This window comes from Centroberyx gerrardi, chromosome 7, assembly GCF_048128805.1.
Source record: "Centroberyx gerrardi isolate f3 chromosome 7, fCenGer3.hap1.cur.20231027, whole genome shotgun sequence".
NCBI lineage: Eukaryota > Metazoa > Chordata > Actinopteri > Beryciformes > Berycidae > Centroberyx > Centroberyx gerrardi.
In genome coordinates this window covers 2,489,773-2,502,352 of record NC_136003.1, presented here as the reverse complement: position 1 = coordinate 2,502,352, position 12,580 = coordinate 2,489,773, and the positions used below count along the sequence as shown (strand labels likewise).

General features: G+C 38.8%; 2 protein-coding genes across 2 annotated transcripts; one reads left to right on the top strand and one right to left on the bottom strand.

The window, feature by feature from the left end:
- Positions 1–980: 980 nt before the first annotated feature.
- Positions 981–2,359, bottom strand: LOC144539515 (uncharacterized). Its single transcript, XM_078284876.1, has 2 exons — positions 2,226–2,359; positions 981–2,041 (listed from the first exon to the last, which is right to left on the bottom strand). Exons 1-2 carry the CDS (start codon positions 2,235–2,237, stop codon positions 1,118–1,120), a joined length of 936 nt encoding a protein of 311 aa, XP_078141002.1. The 5' UTR covers positions 2,238–2,359; the 3' UTR covers positions 981–1,117.
- A 767-nt stretch (positions 2,360–3,126) lies between these two features.
- mmp25a (matrix metallopeptidase 25a) lies at positions 3,127–8,106 on the top strand. The gene is made up of 5 exons (XM_071921723.2): positions 3,127–3,382; positions 5,178–5,291; positions 5,829–5,919; positions 6,673–6,845; positions 7,608–8,106. Exons 1-5 carry the CDS (start codon positions 3,127–3,129, stop codon positions 7,757–7,759), a joined length of 786 nt encoding a protein of 261 aa, XP_071777824.1. The 3' UTR covers positions 7,760–8,106.
- Positions 8,107–12,580: the final 4,474 nt, after the last annotated feature.

Genomic DNA, 12,580 nt, shown 5'->3' with positions numbered 1-12,580 from the left:
AGCATCAATAATCATTAGCACACAGGTGCAAACACTCACACTCAAATGAATGGAGATCACTAGACATAGAAATAAAACACAGAGATATCATCCAAAAACCTCAGCATGAACATTAGAGTGGCCACTTGAGCATTAACAATATAGAAAGCAATAGAAATACATAGCGATATAGAAAGTATTAAATACATGATCCAATGGCGGAGAAACCACACATAGAGAGAAAGGGGGCTCATCAAGAGGCCCTCCATATACCATCAGTAATAGACAATGTTCTCAATACAAAAACACGCAAAATATATTTACAACTTTACAAAAAAGGTTTGAGGTCAAAGTCTACATTGAGGCCGAGAGGAGCAAGGGTCTTGAGGTGGTGGATCCAAGCTGCCTCTCGCCTCAATAGTAGAGTATCCAAGTTGCCCCCTCGTCTGGGCAACGTGACCTTCTCAATTCCTATGTAGCGGAGAGAAGAAACAGGATGATTAGCTTGAACAAAGTGAGCAGCGACAGGATAGGTCATATTCTTACATCTGATTGTGCTGCGGTGTTCAGCTATACGTGCTTTCAGTTCCTGTTTTGTTTTTCCTACATAGGCTTTACCACAGGGACATGTAATCAAATAGATGACACCCCTAGTGGAACATGAGATAATTCCTTTGATTTGTATCTTCTTACCGGAATGAGGATGTTTAAAATGATTGCATTTATAAGTACCGTTGCATTGTGCACAGGCATTGCATTTATAATTACCATGAGGAAGTGGCGCCAGTCTACATTTGGATTCAACAACAGGGGGCAAATCAGAGTTGACAAGTCTATCTTTAAGATTTGAACCATGGGAAAACACTGTCAATGGAGGATCTGAAAACACATTGGAAGTGGATCTGTCAGAATTTAGAACATGCCAGTGTTTGTAAATCAAATTCTTGAACTGTTCAGCACATTTTGAATAACGAGTAGTAAACGTCACAAAATGTTTTTATATCTCTATTTAATATAAACTCAAACAACACAGATTTGATTTTTTTTTTTTTTCCATAACTACAATACAAAAGCAGGCATCAGTTGCAATATATTGTTGTTTTAATGAATTACTCCTCTGCGAAGTTTTCCTGGCTTATCATGTTTGGTTTGTGGGGTCCTCTGGTTTCAGTCTCTCATGTGAGTACCAAAACTCTGTTATGTCATTCAAAGTCACCTTGGGCTGAGTCCACAGTTTTTCTTCCTCTCTGCTGCCCTCCCTCCTTCTTTCACTCTTGTGCTCTGTCCTTTTCTCCTCCCTCCCTCCTACGTTGTCGTGTCTTATCGTCGTGCCACTGGTATACCAGAACTCCACCCTCTCTTCTGGGGTGGATCTGTGGGCCACCCATAAGTTCTTCAAGTCTACTCCTCTCGCTGTCCCTCGCCGCCCTGTGCTCACCGTCCTCCCTCGCTGGACGGACAGTCGCACCCACAGACAGATGGTCAGACCCAGGAAGACAGAAGCGGTCACTCCCAGAAGCCACAAAGTGATGAAACAAACCAGTCTAGAGGACTGATGAGACAAAGATCTCCAATCTCCTTCTTTACACTTTGGTGTGTTGTTAAGAGTCTTGTTTTTATTTAAGGATGTCTGATTGTTTCCTTGGATAGGGCCAAAATCAAGATAGAGTGGTGTGGTGCTTATTTTGTTGGTGTCAGAGGTCATTATGCTGTTTGCTTGTGTACTTACATCTCTATTATTTACTGTGTTGCCATTTAACTGGCTTGTCTCATCCAACTGTGTTTGGACAATTGACAACTGCTCTGCAGTTGTTTGACTGACATCACTGTCTCTTGCTGGTTGTCTGCTGTTGCTGAAAGCTGCTGAACTGGTAGTTAGTGTCCCTTGTGTCTTGAATGTGCCATTGGCAGTTGCTAGGAGTGACGATGACAGCGGCTCAGCATTAGTGTTGGACTTGGAAGTTGTGGTCTCTCTCAGAACGTCAGTGGTGGAATCAGTGACAGGTTTTGCGAGGAGGTGAGCAAGGTTGAGTAGCAGGGGAATAAGAGTTCTTGACAACATCTGTCAGACACACAAAGAAAGTTAAAGACAGGAAGAGAGAGACAGAGATTCATGTCACGTATTAAAAATGACATTGTCCTATCGCACTCCTCTTTGAAAGATTATGTTGTTAGAGGAAAACTCAACACAATACAACACAATTACCAAAGAAATGGCACTGAACTAAAACAAAAAGCCCACATACCTCATATGTCATATAAGTCTTTGCATCGCACTGCTTTTTCTTCCCTTTTACACAGGATTTCCTCTTTCATGCCCAGGGTGATGCCTGCTTGCTGACGGCTCATTGGATATCGCAAACATCCAATCACCCTTCTCTTGACTGCAGTGAGAAAGCAGGAAGTTTGACTCCCGTGGCAGCGTGATATTGAGGTGCAAGTCGATTGGTTGAGGCAGGGTGTGGGCTGCCTTCTCAACAGCCTCCAGCTATGAGGTGTAAGTCATGAGACAACTTCCTCTTTTCTTGATTCATCTTGCATGTCAGAGATTTGAAGAGAACGCAAGCCTGACATTGGTTTTCATAATAGAAGCTCTGTTCTACTTCTGACTACTACTTTCCTCCCCTGCTATAAATGCTCTTGACATATGAAGGACATCTAATTGTGTTAGTAAACTCAAAGTGAGATTTTTAAACAACCCATATTGCTGAATTATAAAGTTAGGTGAAAATATAAAGTTTGTTCTTTTGAAGGCTTGCTATTTTATATTCCCCTTTTTGTCTCACTCACATCAATGCTCTTATAGTACATTCTACAAAATGTAGTATACATTCAACAATGGTATTTTACGCTTTTGCTTTGCAGACTTTTGTGCCCACAGTATTTTGGCCCTCCAGTGAGGCCATAGCCTGCGTGTCCAGATTTAATTAGGGATTGACTCAGATTGCCAAATCCAGATTGACATAATCTGTTTAGCCACCAACACCCTGAGCTGTGTGAGCTGATGCGTGGATAATATCCTGTCCAACTGCAATTGCTACGCTTTGCGAAAAGACCCTTATGACAAATTGGGCCTGAATTTGACCAGAGGATATTTCCAGATAGAAAAAGGAGTTGGCATGCCAAATGGAGAGGGAGAGAAAAACCATGCTAGGGAGTAAAGAGGAGGCGGGCCAGACACTACATGAGGAAAACGAAGGAGAACAGGGAGAGGGAGGGGAGGAGGAGGAGGCCATGGAACAGGGGGAGATGGTGGTTGATGGAGGCATAGAGGAGTGGAACGGGTTCATTTCAGGGGAGGCGGCATCGGTGGCGCCAGAGGAGGAGGAGGTGGTGGCTGAATGGAAACCTGGTGATCCAGTGACCCCACAATATGTCCTGAGGCTGAACGGTTACACTAAAGGTGAGTCAAGTTCATGCCACTGGCACAGATCTGTTATCATTTGAACCATAAGGAAGATAGAAATATGGAACTGTGAGGAGGGAAGCAATACTGTTTGTGTGTGTACATGTGTATACAGTAAATGCATTTAGAAGCAGTCTACATTTTGCAACTGATTTTATGGTTAGAGTGAAGAAAGCAGGCTGTATAGAATCTACATCAAGAAACTTCAGGGTGCTGTGCTTTGTCTAGAAGTGTCAGGTAGTTAATACAATTGCTGGAGATATGGGATGAGGAGAGATGGTGGGCTTGTATTGCACAGCTATGGAATAAATTGTTGGATATGGAGGGAAGTAGGTTGGCTAAAAGTATATTTGAATAGGATATACAAACAAAGGGGCCCAGGCCAAGGGAAATATATGACATGTTTTTAGTATTGGGTTGTGAGGATCTTTTCAAGAGTAAGGCAAAAGTTGATATTCACACTGTAAAAGAACTAGCCTTTCTGAAAGTAAAAGAAATATGGGCTACAGAAATGTGGAGCAAAACCAGAGTTACATACCTTTTGTGAGATTGAGCATGAATATTTTACTGAAAACTCTGTCCTACATAATCTGCCCAAGAGGAAAAGATCACTGTATGCTCAATTCAGGTCAATCTATATTATCCCACCATATTGAAACAGGCTGTTATCTAGGCGCTTCTGAGGTAGAGAGAATCTGTCATGTGTCATCTTACAGGATAACACTGGTGTTTTTTAATGCATTTCTTACCGTCAACAAATCCTATGAAAATAACAAAATCAACAATGATTTTGTTTTGCTAACAAGTCTCGTCCATGTAGCCGATGCCCAATGAAGCCATGTCCCAGCAGCCATAGACTTCCATTGTATTAAAAAAACGATTAAAAACACGTCAAAGAGCCATGCCGTTGGTCTGGGCAGCATATTTCATCATCACGATGCACCGGGCCGGCTGACTTTTTCCTCAAACAACTTAATAAGCCGGCTGTAAACACTTTGCGATCTCAGGAAAGTAGTTCCGTAGCACCGAAAATAGTCCCCGTCATAATGAAGAATTTGTTCCCATTTGAATTTGATTTGGTAATAACTACAATAGCCTGATTTTTTGTGGTAACAGTTAGTGATTTTTAAAATTGAAACTATGTCTTTGTGAGCTGTATTTAAAGGTTTTTAGCTTACAATTGGAGCCAATGACTTCTGGTTTCAAGGCTAAAAAGGGAACGTGAGAAGTCGGAAAGTAATGGAGTAGAGCAAACGCATTGTTGATTTTGTTATTTTCATAGGGTTTGTTGAAGGTAAGAAATGCATTAAAAAACACCAGCGTTATCCTTTAATGAAATTGAAAATAAAGTCAATTTTGTTTTGTACTGCCCTTATAAAAGTCAACAACATTTTGTATGTTTTGTATGGCAAGGTGAAGAGAGTGAAGTGAGAGGTACATTTCTATTGTACAAGGGACGTTGAAATTTGAAGTTTGTTGTTTGAACATAAGATATTTGGACAATCATGACATGAAAATAAAGTATTCATTCATTCATTCATGCACTCATTCATTCATTCATTCATTCATTCATACAGTGTTGATGCAAAAGGGTTGGCTACATGTTAGCCCACTGTTGGATCAGTGGGCTAACATGCATACTATGCACTAGATAAAAATCAACAAGATAAATTTTTTTTAACATTTTTCCTGTTTCTCTCTACGATACACAGGTAAAGCAGAAATGTCATAAAAGACTATTGGAAAAAAAAACGAAGTTAAATTTATGCTGTATTGGTTGGATGTCTGGCAGATTACCTGTGTTCACCAGAAGAAAACATCTACAACATCAACTTCTCTCGCTTCAAGATCAGGGACCTGGGAAGTGGAGCAGTTATCCTCGATATCAAGAAACACTGTCCGACAGGTACTGCTGCATGTGTGTGTTAGTGTGTGTGTGTGTGTGTGTGTGTGTGCTCCACTGGGAGCTGCTGAGTACAACCAGTCTTCTATTGTTGGTTGAGAGGGTTGAATGACCACTTCCATATGTCTCCATCTTGGGTCTCATACACACAGTATGTGTGCAAAAGCTGTGATTTATGATGTCAAGATCTGTAAGTTATTATCGATTTCCTCCAATTTCCAGTCATATATCAAAAGATAAAACAACTTTCTACCATAGTGAACTATATAGTGAGGGGAATGGGAACGGTTTCGAACAGAGTTTAGATCATGAATTGAGTTTAAAAAACAAAACAAAACAAAAAACTAAAACTAACAGCCAATCAATAAAGAGATTAAAAAGGATGTTATGTGAGATCACATTCTAGTTGTAGTGTGATTTAATGCCATTTTGGATAGACCAGAAAGCAAAACATTACAGTGTTCCTCTCCTTCTCCAACTCTCTCTCTCCCTCTCTCTCTCTCTCTCTCTCTCTCTCTCTCTCTCTCTCTCTCTCTCCAGAGATTACAGATGTCACGGAACTTGATACAAGCAGATTCATCCAGTATCGCTTCTCCCCTGCATTCCTGTCCCTCAGAGAAATAGGGGCTACGTAAGTCAATCCAACACATATTGATATTTTATTCTGTAAAATGCACTGCTGTTGTTGGTGTGTGTGTGTGTGTGTGTGCGTGCGTCCATGAATGTACAACAAACAAGACATAATGTTGCTATTCTCTGGGCTAATGCATGTTTAGTCCCTAAATGTACAGTATGTTGAAAATCAACAGAATCCAATGCAAATTGTAAGAGCTCGAATAATACTACTTTTTCTTTTTCCACTTCTCTCATTCAGGAGTCTCATTAAACAGTAACACCTTTGCACCCATGGATGTTTTTGGTAATGCAAGTGTAGCAGAGAAAGACATAAATTTAAAAGGATACATGAAAGAGAAAATGGAAGATAATTATAAATAAGAATAGAGCAGATGTAAACATAATCATTAGACTACTTTCTTCACTAGGCCTACATTTCAAAACAATTATACCAGTTCTTACTGCGTGAGCATACAAAACATGATCAGTTCATAAAAATAACTTGAAAAACATATTTTTCCTTTTGAAATTAAAACGAATTTAGGGAATACTTCAATCATTTCCTTAATTAGGAAATGTAATTATGGTACTATCTTACCATGGTATTTGTGCTTTTACTATTGTAAGATATACTGCCACCACTGATATACCACATCCACTAAATGGCTCATGTTATGTCTGATGGTCTTAGTAAGCTCACATGTATCAAATAAATACCATTGTTTTCTTACAAGTGCAAGTTTCAGCTGTTCAGCACCCTGTCTCCCAGGTTGGAGTTTACAGTGGGCAGCAAGGCAGTGAGCCGCTTTCGCCTGATCGAGAGGCATTTCTTCAGAAGCCTCCTTCTCAAAACCTTTGACTTTGAGATCGGGTTCTGCATTCCATACAGCAGGAACACCTGTGAGCACATCTACTGCTTACCCGACCTGGAACCGGAAACAGGTGGGATTAACATGATTAAAGGATAATTCTGGTAATGTTTAACCCGGGCCTTATTTTCCTTGTTTTTCCAATCATGACGATTGATTGTGTTGAAAATTTTATCACTTGCTTCGCTGTAGTGTGTTCATACATCCAGGTTGCTGGGAGCGCTGATGTCCCAACACACATACACAAGGCCAAAGCGGTAATCTCCAACAATTAACTCCAAAAAATTAAAACACAACCTAGTTACTCTAGTTCCGGCACAGGATGTAGGAAGGTCCCATTGCAGTGTGAGTGTCAATGTGTTGAAAGGTCTTTTTGGATTCAACTGTTGGAGGAGTGGCCCTGTGTGTGTGTGTTGGGACAGCAGTGCTCCCAATGACCTGGACAGATGAACGCAGTGATGAAATTATCAACACAATCATCATCATGATGAGAGTCCATGATGGCAAAAACTAGGAAAATAAGGCCCACATTGAAGATAAATGGAATTATCCTTTAACATACTCAAATTCACACACACACATACACACACACGCACACACCTGTGTTTTATGCTTGTGAGAACATCCCTTAATCCTGACAGTAACCCTTTTCGTAATGAGATAAGACTTTCACTTTTACAAGTTTTTATTCCCATAGGGACATGTGGACAGATAAACACAGCTGTTTCTCTCTTTCTCTTTCTCTTTCTCTCTCCCTCTCACACACACTCACACGTCTGACTCCAGATGCACTAGTGTTTCAACACATTCCTTGTGTCTCTTTTACCCTGGTCAGTCGAGGAGATGATTGACAACCCCTTTGAAACACGCTCGGACAGTTTCTACTTCGTCAACAACAAGCTCATCATGCACCACAAAGCTGAGTACTCCTTTAACCAGGGAGCTGATCAAGTCAATGGAGACATTATCGGAGAGCAGGGTCCATAATGTCTGCGGTCTGGGATTTTATCTTCAATGGCTACAGAAAGTCCTGTCCTAATGTTTGTCTGAAAAAGTGCGTGTGTGTTTCTGTTGTATTTAGTGGGAGAAATTTGTTGAAAGCCTGTGATTGCCCAGGGTAAGCCTGGGTAAGTGAGTGTGTGTGTAAAATAATGTATTGGAAATCCTGGAGACTAATGAAGGCAAAAAAGCTAATATACTGTATTAGAATCTTGTAGAGGTGAAAAAAGATACTGTTAAAGCTTTATCACATGTTCTACATTCCATTGTAACAGAGTAAGGGAGTTCCCTCAACTGATCCTACTTGTTATAGGAGTTGTAATCACTGTGGTGTATCCATTAAAATAAAAGAAGATATTTTCATCCAGCTCAATTGCCTTTATTTATTATAATTCAGGTATACAGAAATAAATGCAAAGCGGGGTAATGAACTGTTTTAAGTTAACAAGTTACTCTTGTTACAGGTTTTGGCCACACAATGGCAGTATAGGACTTTAAAATGCCATGTGCAGTACAACTTCTATGTGACTATCTAAGAGGGTGAACAAAGACAAAAATGTGACAAATGTCACCATAGTTATATATATATGTATATATATATATACATATATATATATAAAAGACATTCCCTTTGAATGGTAGCCAACAAATGATAGTTTTACAATATTCAATAAACTCTACTTAGTCTTACAAGGAAATTATGTGTTTGCTAATGTTGAATTGTTGTGATGTATTACATCTAACTGTTGATTGATGAAACTATTGCCATCTCTCATGTTAGATACACACATTTAGGCTTTGCATGTATTTTACCTCCATCTGTGATGATTTGATTTCATGATCTCATAATATCAAATAACATTAACCCATATTCCAGTCGTGCCTGCGCCCAGCTAATCGGCTATCAGCTGTTTCATTCAAACAACTCTTCAGCTGATCAGCATCAGCTGACTCTCAATCACTAATCACATTCAGACAAGTCAATGAGGCGGTCTCTATAATGACAGCTTGCACTCTCACTCTGCTGTTTATTCATACCACTGCTACTAGGTTGCTGCAAAACTCCCTCCACCGCCCCATCCTCCTCCTCCTCCTGCTATTGTCTGTACATAGGATGTTGTATAAGCTATCTCTGAATTATGTCTGTTTGTATGTTAAGGTTTTCATATATTGAATGATGTATGTCTACTATGCCTTGGGGGTTAATTGTGCTCCCTGCAGAATCTCATGCACGCTGCTTCAAGAACAGTACCCACACATTCATCCATGTTCACACACACACACACACACACACACACACACACACACACACGCCTGTACATAGTTTGTATTCATTTGTGTTCAATTTTAATATTCTTATTCAATAAATTGTGCTGATTCTAAAAGGGTCTTGTGTCTGCATTACATAACGCATGAATGAACCAACCTCTGCTGTTAGACCTCACATTATTCTTAAACCATTAAATTATTAATTCTATTAATTTAGTGTTAACTAAAGGTATAATGTTGTAGTTTAATTAAGATTAACTATTAAGCTAAGATTAACTATTAATATTGAAATTGATAATTAACTTTATGAGACTGATATTACACTGATTTTTCGATATTGTAGGAATATTTAACTTAAACATAGTACAAGTTACAATTATCTTGGACTGGAAATCAGCTCATCAGCTCAGAGTTTTGGCTTGGCTACAAAGGCTCTGAGTGATGAAGCAAGATGGCATTTTATGCCATCAAGTCAAAGTTTGGTAGAATACCTATACCTACAAAGGTATGACTCCAAATATATCAATCTATCCTGCTACCCATACTGCTGTATGGGAGTCCAGCATGGGGCCCTATGGGGCCCTATCTGTGTAAAGTATGGGGCTCTATCTGTTACCCAAACTTTGATAAATGGGACAAAAGTCCAGCTGAAATCTTTCAGCAGTCTTTCCCTTACACCTACAAATCCAAAAAAGAGCCATAAATTTCTGGCAGCATCTTAACAGCACTGACCATAATTCCATCAAATATACAGCATTATTAAGCAACACCACATCTCGTAATAAAAACACTCTGACTCAACTTACTTTGCAGCTCACAAACACTGCTGACTTCCGGCACCGAAACAATAACCCACAAACAAAATTAAAACAACAGGAAGAAAATGATTCTAAACTTTGGGAATCTGAAACCAAATGACAAAATAAATTGCAATTTTAGTCCCTTCTTCATCGAAAAATTTAATTAGCTCATTATCTGAACATTGAAAACATAAAAGCACGAAAAATTCTTACAAAACTAAGGCTTAGTGATCATAATCTGAATGTTGAAAGAGGGAGATACAAAAAAGAACGGATGCCCAAAGTCAAGGCTGTGTCAGCAGTGAACTTGTGAACTACAAGAGGTAGAAACAGAATTGCACTTTCTATTAGAATGTCCAAAATACAAAAATATCCCAAAAATATACTTCTCAAAATTTTAAAGTGCATTTCTTAATTTCTATTCCCTCCCAAACTCACTCAAACTCCCAGTGGTTCTTGGAGAGGAGGAGAAAACAATGACACTTGCTGCCAGACATGTTTAATTGTGTTATAATCTCAAGGATGATAGCTTGTGAAATTGTATAGGCTGCTTTGCAAGAGTATTGTCTATAGCACTGCATAGAGTCATATTTATCATATGAACAGTTTTTAAAATAGAGTTTTTCTAATTAGGAATTCCTATATTTTATTAATAATTCTTTATGTGACGATTAACTATTGGTCACATTTAAGGGGTTTACAAATATTTAATCTTTTCGAATAACATTTGTCATCACACTGTTCCCTCATATTTTCACTGTTCTTCCTCATCCCTCTCCCTCCCATTTCTCTCTCTCTCTCTTATCCTTCTTCACAATCTACTCTTCTACCCCAGCCTTACCAACCCATGGTCTGTCTCACTCTCTTGTCTCTCTCCACATTGGATGTAGCTTGTTGCATTATACTAGCTGTTATTTTATACTAGTTGTTTTTTTTAGGCAGGGCTTGTTATGATGTTCAATTAAATATGATGAATAAATATAAATGGATACACTGATTAAAGGCTACTTCCTAACGTTTCAAACTTCATCCTTAATTTTTTCACCTGAAGCTTATCAGTTCCTTTGTATTGCAGAGGAGCCCACCTGCCAAATGTAGTTGCTGTATGACTTATGGTTTCTGAGCTGCGGACACTTTTAGCGGAGAAAAAGAAAGAAAGAAGAATAATCCTAACAAATATAATAGGGTTGATAATAAAGTACCAATACAATAACAATAATAACAAAAATAATAATAAACTTTATAGCACATACTTTTCAAAAAACAGATTTTACAAAGTGTTTTACAGAGAAAATAGAAAAAACTGACAGAAATACAAAAGTACAATCAGTTAAAAGCTAATGTGTTTTGAGACATGATTTAAAAATAGTAACAGATTCAGCCAATCTAACAATGGAAAGCAGATTGTTCCACAGTCTCGGTGCCATTGATGCAAATCACCCTTTGACCTTTGATGTTGCAACAGCCAAGAGTCCTTGGTTTGAAGACCTAAGGGGCCTTGTGGTATGATATGGATGATGCAATTCTGCAATGTACTCAGATGCCTGGTCATGAAAGGCCTTATATGTAATTACAAGAATTTTAAACTCAATTCTGAACTTCACTGGAAGCCTGTGTAAAGAGGCAAAGACATGTGTAATGTGTGACATACACTTAGTCTTCGTTGACAATCTTGCTGCAGAGTTTTGAACTAATTGGAGCAGACTGATTCAGACAAACAAGGCATTACAATAGTCTAAATGCGACGCAACAAAGGCATGAATAACCCGTTCAATGTTGTGAAAAGACAAAAAAGAACTGATTTTGGCAACATTCCTCAATTGAAAATGCATGACTGTACCAACTTCTTGTTGTTCAAAATTGAAGTTTGGATCAACACACCTATATTTTTGACACAGGCATAACTTTGCTTGTAAAAAGAGCCTAGGGACTCTGGGATCTGTTTGCAAAAGCATTCAGGACCAATAATAAGAAGTTTTTTTCCTGAATTTAGCTGGAGAAAGTTGTGAGCCATCCAATCCTTGATATCAGCCTAACAATCATGTAAAATGGTCAGCCTACTAAAATCATTGTGATTAATTGATAGATACAACTGAGTGTCATCAGCATAAAAGTTAAAAGCAATATCATGCTGACGAATAATTTGCCCCAAGGGTATCATATACATAAATAGAGAACAACATTTGCCAAAGAATTGAGCACTGGGCACCCCACATGTAATTTTAGAGGCTGATGACATAAAGCTACCAACTGATATTGACAAATTTCTGTTGGAAAGATCTGTTCAGATCTGACCAGTCCCAGAGACACCAGCACACTGCCTCAATCTATTTATTAGAATAGCATGGTCAATGGTGTCGAAAGCAGCATTTAGGTCAAGTAACACCAGCACAGAACACTCACCAGTGTCAGCACTCATCAACATGTCATTTGTGACACAAAGGAGGTAAGTTTAGGTGCTATGACGACTGAAACTTCTGAATGACATTATTTCTTTTCGACCACATCTAGGAGTTGCTTTGAGAACACTTTCTCCAAAATTTTGGAGATAAAAAGCAGTTTAGAGAGGGGCGTACTTGGTATAGTGGGGTCAAGGCTGGCTTTTTAAAAATTTTTTTTTTTTAACAAAGGCTGAATGCTGGTGTGTTTAAAATAATCAGGAACATAGCCAAAAGAAGGTGAGCTATTCACAATAGTAAGCAAACAATGGGCAATGGTTCCAATAACATCTTTGAGGAAT

What these genes read in the sequence shown, in the direction of transcription:
- mmp25a (XM_071921723.2), top strand. Translation starts at nt 3,127, where the DNA reads ATGCTAGGGAGTAAAGAGGAGGCGGGCCAGACACTACATGAGGAAAAC. An exon ending in CTCAGAGAAATAGGGGCTAC is followed by an intron (nt 5,920 to 6,672) that starts GTAAGTCAATCC and finishes CCTGTCTCCCAG; the next exon opens with GTTGGAGTTTACAGTGGGCA. An exon ending in CGACCTGGAACCGGAAACAG is followed by an intron (nt 6,846 to 7,607) that starts GTGGGATTAACA and finishes TACCCTGGTCAG; the next exon opens with TCGAGGAGATGATTGACAAC.